Source organism: Dromaius novaehollandiae, chromosome 8, assembly GCF_036370855.1.
Source record: "Dromaius novaehollandiae isolate bDroNov1 chromosome 8, bDroNov1.hap1, whole genome shotgun sequence".
NCBI classification, from domain to species: Eukaryota; Metazoa; Chordata; class Aves; order Casuariiformes; family Dromaiidae; genus Dromaius; species Dromaius novaehollandiae.
In genome coordinates, this window is record NC_088105.1 from 22748415 (window position 1) to 22769950 (window position 21536).

General features: G+C 37.0%; 1 protein-coding gene across 2 annotated transcripts in view; it reads right to left on the reverse strand.

Annotated features, from left to right (window-relative positions):
* FNBP1L (formin binding protein 1 like) overlaps positions 1-21222 on the reverse strand; it is a 61725-nt gene extending 40503 nt beyond the window's left edge. For both annotated transcript variants that reach the window (XM_064515902.1, XM_064515901.1), the window contains exon 1: positions 20981-21222. In XM_064515902.1, the coding sequence (XP_064371972.1) occupies positions 20981-21004 (24 nt within the window). In that variant the 5' untranslated portion in view covers positions 21005-21222. The remainder of the gene's footprint in view (positions 1-20980) is intronic.
* Positions 21223-21536: the final 314 nt, after the last annotated feature.

A 21536-nucleotide genomic window follows, 5' to 3' on the forward strand; every position in this document is an offset into this window, starting at 1 on the left:
CTCAATACATCATGGGAGCAAGAGTAAACAGGCACGTCTATGTGAGCACAAGTACTGAGAGGTTTCACTTTCCCATTGCAACTATTAAAAAAAAAAAAAGTGAGATTTCATGAGAAGGAAAAAGATTGTGATGTAGTCAAGGATAAACACACAAACCACTTTGTCTATATACCACTGAAGCGAGTTTATCCACTCTGTTTTACCACACAACCAGTATAAACTATATGCTGCAAAAAAAAAAAAAAAAAAAAAAAAAAATCATCATCCAGTATAAGCAGATTGACACAACATTCAGGTAAACAGCATTAAAGTGCAAGCTACTATAAAGAAGACTGATGAGATAATTCAATATACAACTCAGAGCCAGTATAAAGATGGGGCAGTGCAGTTATTTTAAGTCAAGATTTTAATGCTGAATCTTCTGACTGAGAACTAATTAACTTTCAGACAAGGTCTGCTCATTTGAATTCCTTGTGAAACCAGATTCTTTTTAATCAAAATTTTTTTAGGGATAACAAAAAGGCAACATCTATCTGAGGTTTTTATTTTGTACCAAACTAATTTTTTTACTTTAAAAAAACTTAACTTCTGATAAATGAAAAAATTAACCAGGGCTTTTTTTGCATATGCTCTTTGCAGAGACCTTTAAAATACTACAGTTTTGTTTGCATTTGATCCAAAGAACTTAATTTTGAAACAGTAGTTCACCACATACTTCTACTTTGAGCTAATTCTCATATAAACAGATATCAGATAATCTTCAAACAGTGCTGGCCAAGAAAACAGCAGTACACAAATCAAATAAATATGCTTTCAACCATTACTGAACTAAAATAGTGCTTTAACAAGCAAAGAGACAGCACTATACATGCCTTGTACATACAGAGGACATAATCAGGTCCATTTCCCTAGACAGCGAGGAATCATGCTGTCATCAAGTCTGAATACAAGCATTTTTTGAGTCTTCTGGGACCTGCTGAACAGAAGCATAAGCAAGTTTTAATCCTAGTTATGTCACTTGCAAAAGGAGCCAGGAGGACTTTAACCATAAATGAGTTAAGTGATTTGATGCATCTCAGTAAAAATATATTACTGTTTGTACAATGCTTAGAGATGCCGTTGCTCATTGTAAGGGAGAATGGCCTTCAGAAAATCCTCTCTTTACAGCAGGATTGGAAAAACACCGAGTATAAAGCATTGGGGCTACACATCAATGAAGCAGGAGAATACTGAATTCGCTACATGATTAGTATCCAGACTAGGTTTCAGGTGAAGCAAAGGTTCTGTAGAAAAACAGCACAGTACTATATGATGAAAGCTATCCTGCAGAAAATCTGCAATAAAAATATCTGGCTTGGAAAATATTGCTGCAAGATTTTTATTTTTGAAAAATCTGTAAAGCATAATTTTGTCCTTCAGCTGGAAAAGATTATTACTACATGGTTTACTTTCAATTTACAAGGTGAACATTTTTGCATGCAACTAAGCAATCCGTTGGTAAAACTACTCAAAATTTAAAACTAAAAATTTTGAAATGCTCCTCTACAAAAATTACAAATATTTCCAGAATGTTATTAAAAATGCATCCATACAAGGAGGCTGAATGAGCAAGCAACCCTGAAACTTTACAGTTCTTGCATATTTGTAATCTATTTTTGCAGTCTAAAGGATCCATTTTCTAAAATGTGTAGAAACAGGAAAAAGATCTTACTGCTAACTTCTTCAGAGAAGGGTTAACTGAGAAGTTCCTACTGTGGCCTGTTTGTCACAGTATCTAACCAGCAGAGTATGTACTGCTTTTCTCCTCTCCATTAATTAAAGGAGTGAACTTAAAACAGTGTCCTCAAGAAAAGGAGGGTGTAGTACAGATGATACAAAGGCAAAGGGTTTTCTAAGAAAAGAACACAGTAATTACCTTGGAGGTAAAATGATAAGGGGGTAAGTATGGAAGAGACAACAGGGACAAGGTAAAAGTTCTGCAAAGGGATTATTATTGTGGAATGTCTAGGTGCCCTAAATAACAAATTCAGAAGAGAACAAGCTCCACCAGCTTTGCTGCACATTCTGTGGCTATGAACCTGCATTCACTGCTCTGCAGGACACAGTCATTACATTTCAAGTTATTGGCCTCTATTCCTTACATGTACACACAGAACTTCGCACAGGCTATATCACAATTTGTCCAATTGCACTACCAAGAAACACAGCTTACACTGCACTCACTACTGAGTGAAAATGTTACTGGGTTGAAATGAGACATAGGTAAAATAACTATTAGTTTGCATATAACTTAAATAGAGTCATAGTTCTGTACTCACCCAAAAGCCAATATGATTTCAAACTTCACAGAACAATAAAACACTCTCTGTCATGTAAAACTTAATTTCAGTAAGAGAAAAGAAAAAATTGAGGACAAGAAGGATTTAGAAGGTTAACAATGAGAAGAAACATAGTAAGGCTCTTCAAAAAGATAAGAGACAGTAATACATCACTGAAAGAAATAAGCCTCTCAGGATAGAACAAAACTGCTTTTTGAGTTGAAAAGAAGATAAACAATTAGAGAGAACACTGACTGAAGTACCATGTAGTATTTTCATAAAGATTAAGTAAAGTTTATTACCGAGGCACTTCAATCATCTTCTGAACAAAATCCAGAAAGTTAGTGGGGCGGGGTTGTATTTAGCAAACACTAAAGAGGAGAAAACATGGCCAAAAGGGGGATTTAAAATTCAATTTTCACAAATTTTATTGTGCTTAACATCATGATTCATTCAACTATACAAAAATAACTGACGTAGAAAGTATCTACTCAGGTAATTCATGTCATTAATAGCTTTTTGCATGAGTTAAAACAAATCCTTTAAAATTATGAGAGCAACAAACACTGCAACTGAATTTAGATATTTTGACTCCTATAATTAGAAGACAGTGATGAGCATTTCCTTTCATCTATCTGCACACTGCCCTAGCACCAACATACTGCAACATAAGCTTGCTAAAACAGACCAACTAATCAGCCTGATTAGTCAGACTTATCCCAGTGCTCTTTTTAAGGAGGTGAGTCTTAAGGGGGCATTCGCTTCCAGAAAGTAAAGATAAAGAAGTTCATAGAACTTGCCAATTAAAGCCAAAATTAACACTGAGAGTTAAAAAATACTTTTTATGGAATGCCAGTTTTGTAAACTAACTCAATGTTCGTTTCATAAAACAACCCCACAATTGAATCCAGACCAGTTTCTTCACAGCCTATATGTTACTGTAGAAATGCCTATCTTCACGCAATGCTCTAGACTCAATAATTTAGAAAGTTCTTTAAAAATAAATCTAAGACATTTGCAGTTTTAAACTCTATATCATTAATATGCAGACTAATTCTAAGGTTAAATTGTTAAGACTTTTTTGCAATGTCAACCATTACATCAATGCTTTTTAGGGTAATAAATCAGGTTATAATTTTTCATCTTTTGAATTTTCCTAACACTCATGTTTATCACTAAGAGCATTAACAAGTGATACAAATTAAAAACAAGTACTTTCAGCTAGCGGGGGGGGGGGGGGGGGGGCGGGGAAGCAAAGGAGGGAGGGCAGGGCGCAGAAAGTATCAACTTCCCCGTCATCCAGATATCACTTCCTTGTATTTATTTGCCAGCTATGTAAGTGTCAAGGACAATCCTGGGGCTACTGTTTTTATCTGATGTAAAAAACACAAAGTGTTTAACCAGCAGTGTGCACAAATCTCAGTGGATAAGTAGACAGAAATTGTTTGGTAGGGGTTGTATCATACTGTCTATTTTTCTGACAGTTAGGACAAACCTAGTATAAAAATAACTACACAGAATCCTACTACTATCAGCAGTGGAACTGCCTACACAATTTCAACAGGTATAGAGAGCAAGGTGTATCCCTTATAACCCTAACTTTGCTCATTGATCTTTATTAAAGCTACAGATTCTTAAGAGTATTAAACTCAAGTCAGTAATTCCTTAAACAAAATATCTTTCAAGGCACTTTCTAAACAGTGATGTGGAGTAAATAATAAACCCAAAATAAAATCAATAGCATAGGAATAAAATAAACACATCCTGGTGTTAACTTTACCATATTATATGACTACACATAGTACAGTAAAGCATTTTAGAGTATTTCCCACAGCAAATGCAATTAAAATAGCCAGTAAACCTACAGAATTTACTACCAAAATAATAAATACTGGATCTTAAAATAAACACGAATTCTTTAAACACAGGCACAGAGATGCACACAGAATCTCCTCATCAATCGTAGCTCTCCCAAGTTGTTTCAACTATTCCCACAGTGTAAATACATTGGCAACTGTAATACACTGAACGTGACTGGAATAGAAGGTATTTCTTAGTGCTATTATTAGCTCCCATCAGATAGATTTAAGATGAACAGGCACATACCTTACCTTTGTTGCTCCTGGTATTCAAAAGGTACAATTGTACTATGAAGTCTGTCGACAAATATTTACACTTCTAAATAACTCGATGGGGTAGGATACCCATATACAGGTATTCTGATCACCTCTTCAATTTTATTGGACTGAATAATTTGTTCTACTGTTTATGAAAGACATGCTGAAAACATTAACAGAATTAATCTGTCGACTCAGTTCTGAGCACACTCACCTCCCATTAAACGGGAGCAGACACTGTTCAACACCTCAGAACATCGGAGATCACAGGGGACTGGTTAGGTAAACAGCTAACAATGGGAAGGTCATTTACCATATGCTTTGTTTTTGTCAACTCAATAGACCAGTGGACCTTCCTGTAAAGGGTTCTATTCTAAGGTGAGGAAATTTCCATTTCAGCATCTCCTGTGAATATTTTACTGTTCAAAAAAAAAAGTATACAGAAGCCACATCTTTTTTCCTTAGTTAATATCTTCTAAACAGGAGTGAGTATTTTTTAAATGTGATTTTAAAACCAGATCCATATACTTAATAGAAGTTAATGTGGAAGTAAATTAGGGCCTTCCAACCTTCTATTTCAGATAACACCTTGGAAAAAAAAAAAAAAAAGAGAGATTCTATATTTGCAACAAAATCCACCACACTCACTGTTTTAAAGTAAGATTTGTAGTAGCACGTAACATAACTGGATAAAGAATTTAAATTAAAAACAGATGTCAGTACTGGCATGTTCAAAACCATGGAATTTTTCAAAGTTTTGTGATTCAGATAATTAACATTAAAATGTAACATGATTCTGCTGTGTGAATTTATCTCAGAGTTTTTAAGATACGAGCCTAGAAAATACACAGCAAAATCCTCTTATACTTCATTATGACAGACTTCAAGATCATAACCTGTATTACAAGAAAAACATTAAAAGTGTTCATAAAACAATTGTATCTAATAGAAAAATACTTTCTTTGCAAGCTCAAATAATAAATATTCACAGTGTTCTCCTTCCAGGTTAACAAGGTATTTTTCCTTCCCAAAAATCTAGAATTAAGGGAAATTATCAGTGATGTAATTTAACTATAAGCATACACAGTTCCAATAGAAAAGCTACACCTTCAAAAAAGGAAAAAAAATTGTAACAGCCTATTTAGACACTTAAGTTGCATATACAAAAGCTGAGTACAAACTTCAGGGCACCAAAAAAAATGCATTTCTAAACTATCATAGCTACATTACTCATTTTTCTTTCCAAAGCCCAAACTCCAAACAGCTCAGTTTCATATCATTTCCATAATCCAGAGCAGTAGCTGCACCAGTATTAAAAAGGCAATGGGCACTACAAATGTGTTCCACATCACAGTAACAGCCTAATACTGAAATCACACAATTCTATGGCATAATCGGTGCAAATATTTCTGAAGTAATCACGTGGTAAATAACACTCACTTTCAGGGCAGAAGAATGACAGGGTCACATCTGGCAATAAGGACACCAGTCTGCATCCATTTCTTTTCTAAGATCAAGAGCCAATCTACAAATTCAAACGTACTGCAACAGCAGTGTACTTTCTGCTGTCATTTCACTCCTGTCTAAACTAACAGAAATAAAAAGATATTCATACTGGACTACAGTGGAGGTCAGAAAGGCATAAATCAAATCCATCAAGCATCAAATCTAAATACTGTATCTCTGACTGAAACAGAAATGTCTTTGCCATTTCTTCCCCGCTCCCCAACCTCACTCAGGATCAGTTTCCCATCATATTCTAACCTGATTTTTGAGTGTTCCATCCACCTACTACTTCCCTTGTAACTCCTCCTTTAAGCCTCTTTTGCATAATTTACCCTAGTGACATAATTTAACTGTTTACTCAATGGGCAGAAACTGAGAAATTCCTCTCTGCCTCTCAAGGAATACTTTAGGAAGTCAAAGTAACAGCAACATTTTAAGCACTACTTTAGTTCTATACTGCATGCAAACCAGCTTGTTCCATTACCGACAACCATAGAAAAAATGCTACTGAAGTAAACAACTAGTAGCTCTCTTCCCTAATGATTTTTCAGTATTACTGAATCAGGCAAAGACGACAAAATAAAGGGCAAAACAGTAAGATAGTGCTCAACAATATATTGGAGCTATAGTTCAGAATTTAATCGCAAGTCTACACAATACCTCACTACAAATCCTAGTATTTCCCTTTAAAATGCAGGTTCTCCTTAGTTCAGTTCTAGGCAAAGAATCACACAAAACTCTCACTCTACATATCCATCTATAAGTAAATGAAAGTGGCACACTCTTTTTTTCATCTGAAGATGTGGAATCATCTCTTGTATTTTATACCATTGCCACATCACACATTCTTTATGTCCTATATGGAAAACCTAACTATTTGTGGAAACAAAGTAATTTCATTCTTCAACATAAAGTACTACTCTTATCTTTAATATCTACTCATTTCACTAAACCCTCAGTGAATTAAAACAGCAAAATATTAAACAGTGAGTAAAAAATCTCAGTAAATAATCCACATTCCAGATACTGTCTTGAAACGGTAAGTTCTGAGAAATAGCCTCAAATACTGAATAAAACATGAAATAATGACAAAACCACAAAAGTGTTTCTTTTACACTGAATACAACTTTTGGAGCTTTCTTAACATGCTGACTACAAAACTGAAACCATCTAACTATGCATGGTAATTTCTAAATAATTTAACTAACTCTCTCTAAACTGCTGTGATTCTCCATTGTCACTATAAGTAACTTTATTTGTTCTATTTGTATTTTAAAGTCATGAGTTGCCATATATTAATATCTAACATAATCATACTTTTAACTAAGCTTACATAAAGCATTTCGATTAACACAAAAGTTTTTTACTCATGAGTATGACGAATCCTCGCACCAAGGATTCCAAACCCAACATCACAAACGAAAATCTGCTTTCTGCCAGGCTGCAAAAGTTCCCCTTAATTCAACAAACAACAAAAGTAGAAAGATTACACAACAGACTTTTCACTATCTCTGCAGAGTCATCTCTGATTTCCAAGTCTGCATACGAGTAGAAATCAATACTAAGCAGGAGATAGAAACTCATGCTGTTAAAGCAATTAAATGATTTTCTCAAATAGCAGTCAAAAATCTGACTTTTTTGTAGTCAGTTGTGAAAATCAATGGGAAGAGATGCATATTCATAGCTTAAATGTATAAAGAAAAATCCATTCTCAGCTTTCTGTACAAATCTGTAAATAACTCCATCTTCCTTTAATCAAATTAAAACTAACAAAAATTTCTTTCTATGAGAAGTGGAACTTAGGAACTAAAATGGCATCAAATGCTAAAATCGCACACAGCATTTTTGAGGTTTACTGATAACCAAATCATAAGCACAAGAAGATAGCTTTGAGGTTGACAAGAAACGTGAAAAAAATCTATTAATTACGGCTAGAAATTAATGAGGGTCTTTAGATTCAAGTGTAGAAAAGAAGAAAAATACCAAAGCTTGGTGGCTACAGAAGCAGCCAGGAACTAACTATAGGAAACTCTAAAGGAATAATAGACTATGAATAAAAAGAACATAAAAAGTCTAAACAACTAAATATGGAACAAGTTTAAAAAATTATGTATTTGGAGAGATACAAGCCTTTTCTGCTCTGTACTTTAGGACAGGACGATTTGCATACTTAACCAAAGATCCCTCATCAGCAGGTGAAATTTATCATGACACTCTAAGATTGCTTTAGGAGAGATGAATCCTGCAAGTGTTCTGTTCTTCCTTTGCATTTCTTTATCATGACCAAATTTACAGAACTAAGGTTTAAAAATATGCATTATTCTTGCCTCAATATTTAATGAATAAAATATATAACCAAAACTGAAGATAACATATTCTGTGATAGACATATGGTGAAATTAACTACTGAAAAGTCACATATAAATCTACTGAAAATTATTAACAAATTTGAAGCTGTTTTGTGTTGAACAAGAGGATGCAATAATTTAATAAAGGACTAGGAAGAAACAACACTATGAAAAGCTATGCTGTTCTCCTAATGGAATAACTGGTACTAGTCATGAAAGTATTACAGAAAACTTCCAAACAACTGTCAGATTTACTTGGAGATACAGGAACATGATCCTCTTCCCACAAATGACAAAAGTCAGCAAAAAATGAACCCTCTTTTCCAATGGCCTAGTGAAGAAAAACAGTCATGAAAGCCACAGGCTTCAGGTTTGACTTACGGTCCGATTATGTTTGCATGATAAAAGTCTGAAATGCTAAGTACACAGTACTACAAATAGTCTATCAGAACTGTAAGAAACACTTTTATATAAGGTCTTTGTTAGAAATTCACTGTTCTCAATTTCCTGGCGTTCAATGAAGATAAACTAACGGCAGTACTCCCAGCTGGTCTGTATATAGTTTAGAGAAAGAACAGCTCTCCTTTCAGAGTTAAAACTAAAGACTGAAACTTGTGTTTGAAACACTGATAATTCATTATACGTCATATTAAAAAAAGCACGTTAGCCATTCACCACTATGACCTTCAGATGATTACAGAGTTTCTCAAAAATTGTAACAGAACGCATTCCGTACAACAGCAAGATAGATTCGTTACACAGCCCACAATTACAGCCTTGCAGTATAACCAAATAGAACATGGAAAATATCTAAGAATCACTATACATAGATACCACTGACATCTCATCTTTAAGAAGCTACATTAAACATCTGAGAAAATATCTTCAGTTCAACTACTGAAATTTGAGTGAAACTAAATGATAGCCTCTCAAACCCAAAGTAATTCAAAGTAGTCATTGAGTGTTAGGCTGTCAAAACAGAAAGAACAGCTAGTATACACAAGCTTTCATTGTTTTCGTTTGGAGCTATTAAAGTTTTAACATACAGAGTCAATTCCTGGTTTCACTGGACTCCAATTACCATCCACAGATTGATGGATGTAATTTCTGGTAAAAACTTTTTAGTCATGATGAACTACTCATATCTTACTACTTCCCTTTCAGGAATTCAGAAGATAAAACAGAACTCAGGGAATCATACCTATATCTACCAAGTTCTAGGCTAATGCCATAAAGAACTACAACATCTTTCCTGAAAGAGAGAGATGATCATTAAACTCCCTAATACCAGTGCCAAAGTAAAAATGACTTTTAAAAATACATTTTAGAAAGAAGACACTCTTGTTATTAGAGAGAACACTTCAATCTGGCACAGACTACTTTAATATTAAACAGGTATCAAAACCTGGGAGTTAAATAAAAAAGATCTAGGTTATACGAGTGTAATACTTGAGCAGGAATGAGAACCAGGCTTGGAAAACAAAAAGCCTCAAGGTGGTTCTAAACAAAAAAAAAAAACCAAAAAAAAAAACCAAAAAAAAAAAAAAAGGCAATCAAGCAAAACGAAAACAAACAACTCACAACCTCTATTCTTTAGTCTGAATCAGACCATCACACCTCTTGCTACAGGAATAAATATTTGAATATCACATCACAAAGAATTAGGATACTTCACAAAATTACTTGGCTTGCCTCTCACTGTGACATGGAATTGTATACTCAACATTCCCCTGACATTATTTGTGAAGTATGAAAATCCCAGGCATTCAGATTTTCCTGATAAGTTACTGTTTCTCTTCAAAAAACCCTTTTTTCTTCTTTCAGACATGCTCTTCTCTTTAGATACATGACCTAAGCAGGAATTCCAGTCTGCTGCTTTTTTCCAGTCTTATTTTAACATGCTGAAGAACCTGTTAACAGGAAGTTCTCCATTTTCTTCCTCTCCTCCAAGCAAATTTGTGACATCTTCTGCACCATATTGTATGGATCTCAGAAGCATCACCATCTATTGTTTAACGAATTCCCCAGATAGTAAGAAAACGTAGTTATTCAGATAAATTACACTTTTTATTAATAAGGTTAATTCTGACTCCTTTGAAAGTAAAATTTTCACCATTCATAAATCCAATTTCCAACCTGTAACCATGTTCTACTAAAACTCAGCTTCCAGCAGTCAAAGCTCAGAAGCCTGAAATAGGATTTTCTGACCCATAATAATTAACTAAAATAACAAATCATCAGTAATTTTTGCAGATTTAGATAACAAAATACAGCAACTACAATCTAAAGGTAGAGCCAAGAGGCTTAGATGCAAAGTTGTAACTTGGGATTCTGTCACAGAAGCACATTCTGGGGGATGGGCAGGGGAGAAATAAAAATGTTTTTAGATCTTTCCATGTGATTATCTAGAAGAATGCATTATTACTGCAATATCACCAGAGTATCTTCAGATTTCATTAACTTTCCATTTACCCCCTCTCTTAGAAAATTGGCTCTGGAAAGTTCCTCGTGCATAACACTTAACCTCAAGCATGTTAATAAGTTCCAATCATTCTGCAAAACTTTTGTTCATAGTTGGTATAATTAAATATGTAATCAAGTATTTACATCATTAGAGCCTAAATAAAAAATAGACCTAAGGAGGGGAAGAGAACTCCTAGAAGTACTTGACTCTTCATAACTAAATCTTTTTTATCAGTCCTCATTCATGGGCCTTCATAGTTTTCAGTTTAATAATCACTAATTTGATTTAATTTTTAGTGAAAAACTGAGGGAAACAATGCTTCATTAAAATCTAGATAATGTGCAACATCTTTCCTTCAGCCACTGCATTTTATTGTTTCATATCTTATATAAATTGGGGTCCTAATCTTAAAATTTTATTTCACTTGAGCATTTGATCTCTTCCCTGAATCTCAAATTCATGTTCTATCCTAAGACTTGTAACAATTTCTGCACAGCTTCTTGAAAATAAAGCTCTAACTATTCCAATAGATGCAATCTTTGTCCGTTCTCCACCCATCTGATTTTTCAATTACTGCAACATCCTTTTCTCTCGTATTGACAAATACAATTTCACCCACACATGCTTCTTGAGTGTTCTCTCTACTTGCCTCTGCATCCTTTTTTATCATATCAAACATTAGCTTCTTGACCTCATTTTCAAGGGCCTTTCTGGCTGATTCCAACTCTATTACCTCATTATACTAAAGCAGCAACACTTGCTTTTCATGAGACTCAACACTCCCTTGAACAATTCAACAAGTACTTTCTGCATTCTCTTACACTGTTTATGAGCTAATTCCCTGCAAAACTACAGAAGGTCCCCCCTCATTGCCATCCTTTGATCACAAGGCTTACCAAAAGAAACAGTTAAAATGATGAATTGACATCACTAACCATTGTGCTGAATGATATTTGCTTTTGCACAACTCTGGTGCCAATCACTGACCCATCTTCTGCTGGAGCTGAAAGTTAACTGAATTAGAGATGGTCATTTTACTCTGCAGAAGCATGGCACAATGGGATCCTACTACGTGATTAATGGTTCTAAGTACTAAATAAATGCAAACAACAATAAAATGCATTCCAAATAGCAATTACAGACATCAAACATCTTAAATACTCCTAAAATTGTGACCTACTTCATACAAACAGGAAAAAAATTGCAAACCAACTAGAAGTCATAGCAGATAGCTGAAACAGGAACAATCTATCCATTTATTGCAGCAAAAAATGAATGTTGGACATAAAACATTAAATCCTCCTCTGCCAGAGTATTTCTCTACTGCAGAGAAATTGAACAGTATTATAGCACAGATACTGTCTTGGTTTCATGTGTATCCATTATTTTCCTACTCACTGCCACACAAAATCCCTATGCCTCCTATCACAAATGCTTTTTTGAAAACACTGTTAGAAAAGTAACACATTTTTAGCTTCTTTGAAAGCAACCAAGCAGTTGAAAAACAGGTAGTATACCCCACATTCAAAGAAAACCTCAATTAATCTGTCAATCAGAGTTTGCAAAGTGAGGTTTTCACATCCATGTAAGTCGGGCACCCAATATGAGAAAGAAACCTGCACTCAAGTACTCACTTCCAAAGGATTTATAAAGCAGGTAAAGATGCATAAAGAACACCCATCTTCATCATCTTCATTCATAGCTGGTTTCCCCAAATATGCCAAAAGCAAGACTGCCTCTGGACTCTCCAAGGCAACTGCTGTTGTATTTCAAAAGTTCTTCAGTACTTATCTAACACTCCAAACTCAGATCAAGAAGTAGATGTCATGTCATTGCACAACACTGAAGAAATATTGTTTACTTAATACAGAACTACAAAAAAAAAGTACGCTGAAGTATTTTTTGTGTACCAGTCTATGACAAGTGATTTGCACAGTACCTGCCTCCTAAACAAATACTTGATAAGTATAAGCATTACATGAACAAATACTATGATAAAACAGTGAATTCTCTAGTAGATTTTACCTGTTCAAGTGATATTTGACAAAATATTGTAAACAAATTTCTCTCAAGATAGCTTCAAAACTACTATTTAAATATATTTATATGATGAAAGTTTTCTGTACAAAAGTCATCCAGATAGCAAAATGGGTGCTATGCTTTACAATGAAAAGTTTTAAATGGTTCTTTCCAGTAGACAATCTGATCAGAGAATTAGGTGGAAGTTGTTAGAATTTGCTGCTTGTTGGTTTAGTGTATAATGTTTTAAAACACTATATTGCTTTGCACTTGCACATTAATATTGTAATGATACCTTCCATTGCAGAATACCTTAAGATTCTTTAATTTGATGCAAATAAACTTTATTCCACTTTGACAAGCCAATTAACAGAGACAAAAAAGTAAGTTCACTTAACCAAGATGACACAACAGATGCACAGCAAAAAACAAGAAAAATTCAGGCCTCACAATATTAGCTTTTAATCCCACTACAAGACTACACTTCTCTGAAAGATGTAAAAAGGAACAGAACCATGCATAAATGCACAAACTACAATGCCAGCAGGCAGTTTCAGCAGTCAAATGCCCTTCTGGCTTTAAGTCACAAAACACAGTTCTAACTACAGGAAAAAAAAAAGGAAAAGGAATTGATGATTCTCACATATAAGTTTCAAATTTCAATACTTTTAAGATATAAACAGAAAAATAAGCACACTTGAAATTAAGCCTTTTCTTGTTCTTGTCACTCAGCATGAAGTGCAATATTGTTACCACTCTCCTCTTAGAACAGAACTTGTAGTGAAGAAAAAAAAAATTAAGAATTTTATTGCAGATAATTCCATACGCATAAAGTCAGTGTAGAGGGTCAGCATTTTAATGAAAACCTTCTGGGTTTCATTATAATAATACTCTTTTTTTTTCCTCTTCCCATCCAGCTGAAACACTGTCATGTATCAGAGCCTGAATTTATAAACTTTCTGCCAAGAGAGCACTGGGACTGGGGGTACGTAAACTCTCTAGGGGCAAAATGAAGCAAGCTGATTGGAATTTCAGCTTTCACTGAACAATTTGTTCACCAACACAAGGAAAAAGCTGAACATATCTGGACTTTGGGGGATTCTTTTTCTACCAACAAAAAATTCAAGTTACTGAAAAAGTATGTGCATGTGTTGTTAACAATAAAAATCTAAACAGCAATGTGTTAAAGAACTTCCTCTCCATAAAAAAATAACTGCTTTACTCAATTGCTGCCTTCACCAAGCATGCTAGAAGGCTGTTCTGCAAATACAAGGAATGAGGGATTTAACTACTGTATTAAAAGAAAGTCTCACCCAAATTAATCCAGTATAAGAATTAATTTAAATATACAAATGAACCTTTAGACATTTTCCCATGGCACTACTACTTTTTTCATTGTATCTATAGCATCAATGACAACTCTACATAAACAGTAATACACAAATCTCCTGTTTTCAAGCATTATCTGCAAACTGCCAAAAGCCTGTATCATACATATGTGGACACTTCACCAAGAACTGAAACGTAAACACATTGATAATAGACTTTTCTCTACCCATGCTTTTTCCATTCTACAGTTCTGATGGTAAAATTTGCAATTCCAAAGGATCATGTTCTAGACATTATTTTGATGGGTATGCACTTCAAAGAAGTTCTCTGCTTGGTTGGGATTGTGTAATCTCAAGCAACCTCCTGCTATTCTTACTCAGAAAAATCAAACTACAAACTGTAGCATGCAGATTTTTGATACAGTGAACTCTCAGATTTTTTATTATGAATAATATTCTAGGTAAATAAATAAATAACCAACAAGGAAGACAGAGCCACTTTTCCAGTGTTCAGCAAGATTAGAAAAATCCTATGTATGTTTATGCAAACTTCCTTGAAAAAGCATTTACATTTGCAAACACATATGCAAATGAGGTCATAAATAAAAAAAAGGATGCCATTTTAATAGTCATCAAGTGATAGTTTTCAAAACTGAAAAAATACTTCCTAAAGAGATACTCAAAGGAACAAACTTGTATGCATCCTTAAATTAAATTATGTTCAACATTAAAAACGAACTGATAAAAAAAAGTCTCAAGACAATGACTCACTCCTTCCTGGAAAAAAACAGTAAAAAGGTCAGATGTTTGTGAACTAGACAATTGCTGGAAAAATACAGATAAATATTATTTCTAACTAAGACTTGATATAATTGTTTTCATTCCTGAGCCAGAAGTAACTACACATATAATAATCAACTACTCGATCCTTACATAACTTTCTATTTGGAAATCTCAGAGGTCTTCACAAGAATGAGATAAGCGGCACAATACTTGGGTGAAACAGACTGTAAGCTAACAGAGGTTAAGCATCTCATCCAACACCTTACCCAAGACTGAGGATATGTCAGAAACCATTTCATGCATCTGGAAATCTATGCAACACATACTTTAGCCACAAGACATATTCCTTGAACACACATGCAGACCACAACAGGGTCACTGAATGAAAAGAGAATCCATACAGAGTACTGCTTGTACTCTTTAAATTAACAGGGGTTGCCACTAAAGTCAAAGGAGAAATCTGCGAAAAAAAAAATCAAGATTTCATCTCATAAGCACCTACATATTAAATAAAATATTGCCTTTAACACAGTATATGCAAGCATAATGAAAAATGAGTTTACAAAACATTAAGATTCAAAACCACAGAAGAATTTCTGCATGTGATATGATCTATAGAATTATTTTCAATGTTTTTTAAAATGTTCGAAAATTTTAACAATTCTGTGACTACATAACCACATCACCTTGCGTTAATTGTACAGAAAGGTTTCTCAGTATCAAATTGCTTTGAAACCCTTTAGAAAAACTGATTTTTGATCTAAAATACCATTTACGGAACATAAAAATAAGAAACAATATTACAACAGAAACATGCTACATAATAGTTAGCTTTTAAAGTCAGCTTTTTTTTCATATTTACATTCCATGGATATTTTCCATATAACTAAACTTGGTGATTTTTAGTAATAGACAACATCACTACACACAATTTATCCTCTTCCATGCAAACAGAACATGCCATTTTAAGACAAGGAGCAAACCTAATGTGACAGACAGGCAACACTACCATGTGAAAATTTTCAAGAGCTTTTGAAAACTACTAATACAATTGAAGATGATTTAGTCTTTTTTTAAATAAAAGTTGGTTTTAGGCATGGAATGAATTTTGTTTAAGGGAAGATTAAAAAGAGCGCATCACAAAGCATACTTTGATCTTGCTTTGGTCAACTGTAACTTAGTTCTAAAATAGTATTGTACAGTGCCAGTGGTTTTTTAATTATAAGAAAGGGTGTGCTTCTGGCCCCAAGGAGCTCAAGACAATAGTATCATTAAATCTTCTATGGCTTTTTTTTTTAAGCATAAAATCCTAGCACAAAAGCCTTCAGCATAACTTTTGATTTAAATATTTATCAAGAGGTGAGAAACAGATGGCTAGACTGGTTTTACAAACTGAAAATATTGTGACATAGTAGTTTAACCTCTTTTCCCACCCACTACCACTAAGAGGTTTACAGAGGTTCCAAAAAAGAGAACATGCATCAAAAAAGTTGAAAATCATCCCTTCAAACAATGTCTTTCTTCTGGTAATGCTTCAAGTGATTTTTTAAGAGACAGTACTAACCTCTAATATTTAAGGAAGCTACTTTAATAGCAAAACTGCCAATCGTGATGAGTTTCGCTTGCCTCCATCCATTAAGCCACAAATTTCACTACCATCATCCAGTCTCCAAAGCTCAGTGAGCCTTTAATGTCAAAGCAATGTTAAGTTATTGTTATTTGTATGCTTTATATCCATTGCAAAAAGAACTCCAAAAGTACAGACATATATACTAAAGAGAGGCTCATGCTGATTCATGATTCTTTAACAAATCAGAACCCAACGTTTTTATTTCCAAATATTTCAGGTTGCTACAAACCAATTTTACTACGACTTATCTATTCTTGCCTTGGATGTCTCAGTACAGCTTGAGAGAGATTAGACTGGGCCATCTTATTAAGCAAGTATGCAAGTCTGTTGAGGTCTACACTGTGAAAAATCCTCTTACCACTTGTGAACATAAGCATACTGCATATGAAAAAAAAGCATGTTAAAAAGTTAAATCTCCAAAAAGCATATTTCAGTAAACAGCAGCAATTTCCCTATACCAATGAAGCAAAGCAGTGGTACTTTGCTATCACGTCATCTTTCATCAGATGACTGTGGCTTTACAAGTATTACATACGAAAAAGTTAAATATTACATACAGTAAAATAAAGAACAGAGCAGTCCAGTTCACAGAAAACACAGTTTCAACTGGATTACAGAAGACTGGGATCCAGACTTCCCAGTCCTCACTACTCTGTTCTAACCATTAAGAAAAGATTATCATGCAAGGCATTTCCCTAAAATATTTTCCCTTTTGTCCAGACATATCATAAAGAATATGCTGCAGAGCGACCACAGAAACAAAGGCACTAATAAGAATAAAACTATTTGTGGAATAAACTTTCACAATTGATGAAAAAATTCTGGTTGTGAAAAAAAAAACATAAAAGGGAAACACGTTTCACATAGCGTGGAAAAAGTTGTAAATAGCTTAAACAAATCAACATTTATTTTACTATTATTAGTTCACATTGTTTTATACAATGGTGTCAAAGGAAATGTATTCACAACTGGAAGCAGTAACACGACAGGGAGCATGCAGTTTAGCCAATATACATACTGAAAGGCACAAAGTGCATCTAACCACTTCGGCCCACACAAGATGTATATACATTGGCCAACACACACACACTTTGGAGAGTGGTGGTATACTTGTAAAATGGTTGATTGAAAAACAAAAAGCCCCAGAAACTCCAAACAGAAAGAGCAGCTAGAGTGTTTCAATAATTAGAAAATATTGACTTATCAAAGAAAAGCTTTCCACTGTCAGGTCCCTGATACAACCTTGGAAGATTTTTTAAATAAAAGTAGTATATGCAGTATTTTAGGATCAGAAGAGCTACATTTAGTAAGTGCTACATAAATATTTGACAAGAGTTGATTTCCCAGTCCCCTAAATTTCTCCTGGATCCTTATCTCTCTCTAAATTTATCCATGCTTATATCTTTCTTTATCCAAAGTAACAAAAAGACTCCAGGAAAACATAAACATAACAAAATAATTCAGCACTGCCTGTCAGCATAAAGTATCAATAATTAGCATGAAGAAATACAATTAGAGGAGGCTGGGTTAAGAAGATTTTAAAACACCATATACAAAATCATCAAATTTGCCTCAGTGTATCAGAGAAATCTCATGCATACATGCAAAATGTTTATTAAACAACATTCAGAAATACTGTCATCTAGATTCTGAAAAATCCCACTGTATTACCATAGGTGTAAATGCTAATGAAGGGAGAGCTTCAGGCTCAAGGTCTCCAGTAAACCTGTGCAGAACAGCTCTCTGCAGCCAGAGTGTGTAACACCACGAGCTGCAAGTGTCCTGCTGCAATTAGCATCCCCAGCATGGCTTCGGTTGCCTTCCGAAGCTGCGATGATTAGCGACAGTGAAAGATTAAGGGAAAAGGCAGAGCATAATGCAAACACATCCAACCTTATATCCACACATTGTTCACAACCTGTCTTTGAAGCTCCACTAATAATAGTTTTTTCCTGTGTTTTTAACCTAGATTGATGCTCATTTTTTTCATAAATAAGTTTTATGCCTGATGTCAAAACATTTTCCCATCAAAAGGTATCAAAATAATTTAAGATTTTACATGCTTTTCAATCAGCAAGAGGAACACTGAACATTTTTTCTGCTATGAAAAAAGAAATGGTTTGCTTTATAACACTCAGTAACGGATAACATTTAAGAAAAAAACAGATTCAAAAGAAAAAAGTAACCCATTTAAAAGGGACATACTAATATAAAACCTTGTATTATCAGAAGCTGGTTGTATAGTTACAGACGGACTATTTTATGCATAAAATTACATTAACAGAGCTGTTGGTATCTCCACTGAATCTAGCACAAACTACATTGATTTTGCAGAGAAATTAAAGTGTCACATTAAAACTTTTAACTTAAATATTCTGACATGATTTCTTCAAATTAACACAAGTTAGAATCGGTGACTTAGGTAAAAAATTCCAGTATGTCTGGATAAAGTTCAACTCTTTGCCTGACACCATGAATAAAATGCCTGTCATTCAAAGAAAGCATGTAGTCAAAGGAAATATATACAAAAAGGTGATCTTAACACAGAAGGAAGATAAACACTTTCTTACAAAACTGAACACAAGACAGAATACAACAACTTAACAAGCTGAAGGAAGAAAATAAAACTAACTAGTTGCCAAAATGAACAGAGATGAGTAAGCTAAAACTCTCTTCTCTGAAGTGATACATGCTTGTTCAAGAGCATATATCAGTCTTCTCCTAAAATACAAACCCCCACTCTTCCAAAACACTGACCTATAATCTCTCATGTGAAGTATTCACAAGCATGATCTACAAAGACATACTTATGCTGCCAATACAAATCATGCATTTTATTTACTACTATTAAAATTATAACAGCTTTTTTTTTAATTTTGGTTTTGTTAGTAGTGCTGTCAGTACTTCACAAGCCGATTTCATCTGGATTCTCACAGTGCCTCTCATTCCTAGTTAAGTACTGGGCACTGCACAAAACACTAACACAAAAGTAATCCTAAATATCTTTCATGCAGGCTTCTCCATATAGTAGACTCGATGCAAAGCTGTAACATCTCCATTTCATATACGAGCCGCAATTTACTTGGCTGACTTCAGGAGCTTTGCTGGCCCGTGACTCCTGTACCTCATGCACGTACCCTGACAGCAAAGCTGCAGCCCACCTTTGATCCCTGGTGCAGGGAACCACAAGTCCTGGTCTTGAGCAGATCTCTGCAGCCCTATGCTACAAGCCCATCTCCCGCCATACAACATTACAGGAGATCAGGCTTCCCCCATAAAGGATTGGATCCACCTCAGAAAACAGAAAGGTACAATGCTAGCGCCAAACTAAGAGTTCCTGAACAGACTTCAAGCTACAACATTTAGCTTTCTCTGGGTTTTTTTTTCTGAGAGCACAAGAGTGCATGCTTCACAATCTTTAGTCTTCACAAATAAATGACAGACAGACTGCATTTAAAATGGGGATGTTAAACCATTCTAGATACTATCATGTTTTCCTTAAGTTCTCCCACAACCAGAGTCACCAATTCAGCTTCACTTGTAGTAGCAGCAGTAGGAAAGGTAGTAGAAAAAAATAAGACATCCCATACCCCCCCCAGTCCGTGGGCAGACATCAGCGCTTCACTCCGGAAGATTCCCCAGCAGAGAAGCCCCCCCTTCTATATTGCCCTCGGCAAAGCCAAAAGCGTCGGAGGAACAGTTTAAGATTTAAGAAAAGTAGAGGTGTAATGCAGCACAGACACTGTCTCCCTGCTGCAAATGCTTCGTATTAAAAAAAAAAAGAAGAAGAAAAAAGAAAAGAAAATACAATACGGCATTAACCAGTGTTCTGTGCTACGTTTTGAGACAAAGCTGAGTAATAAGCTGCTTTCAATTAGGGGAGACAGCTCAAACTGATTTACTCGTCGGAGCAGTTCGGTGTTTTGGGGAAGAAGGGCAGCCCGGCACGGCCGCGGGCGGGCGGACGGCTGGCTGCGCGCCGCCGGGCCCCCCGCTCCCTTCGCCTCAGAGAAAGGCGGGAGGGGGCGCGCGGGGCCGCCCCGCCCGCTCTGACCGTTGGGGGGCCGCTGACGGGGCCGCGGCGCGTGCGCCCCCCCCCCCCCCCCGAGCGCCATGGCCTCGCGAGCCGCCGCGCACGCCCCCGCGCGCCCGGGCAGGGCGCTCCCTGCCCCGCCCCCTCCGCCCCTCCCCGGCTCCCCCTCCCCGAGCGATTACGCCACCGCCACCGCCCGCCCACCCACCCCTGGGCGCCCCCTCCAGCGTCGCCCTGCCGCCGTGGCCGCCCCCCCCCCCGGCATACCCCCTGCCCGCCGCGGCCCGTCTCCCCCCGGCGCCCCCCTCGGCGCCGAACAAAGCGCCTCGGCCGCGGCCCCAGCTCCGGCGGCGCCGAGCCTCCCGGGAAGCCGCCGCGGCAGACAAGGGAGGGCGGCGAATCCCAGACACAATGAGAGGCGAGCGGGGACTCACCCACAGCTCCGTGCCCCAGCTCATGGCGGCTCCGCGGGCAGCGCCGGCCCCAGCAGAGGCGGCGGCGGGCACTGGGGTCGGGCGGCGGCGGGCCGGGGAGGCTCCCGCTGAGCAGCGCCGGTGCCCTCGGTCACCGGGGAGAGGCGAGAAACGGCGGCAGCAGGAGCAGCGGCGGCTGGGGCTCCGGCTCCGCCTGGCGCAGGGAGGGGGAGCCGCGGAGGAGACTGGGAGAGGGGCGGGCCCGGCCGGGGCGGCGGCGGGGGGCGGCGCGGGGAGCGATCGCCACTCCCGGGGGAGGCTCAGCGGCGGCGGCGGAGTCGGCGCGCGGCCAGGCCCCTGCGGGGCCCCCGGGAGCCCCCGCGCGGGTCGTTAACCGTTAACGAACGTTGTGGGGAGGGGGCGCGCGGGGCGTTAACCGTTAACGAACGCGGGGGGGGGGTGCGGGAGCGGCGCGTGTGCGGGAGCGGCGCGAAGGCTGCGAGCCGGCACGGAGCGGGGCGGGCGGGAAGGGGCCGGGCCCCAGGCGCCGCCCGGCCGCCCGTCGCGACGCGTTAAG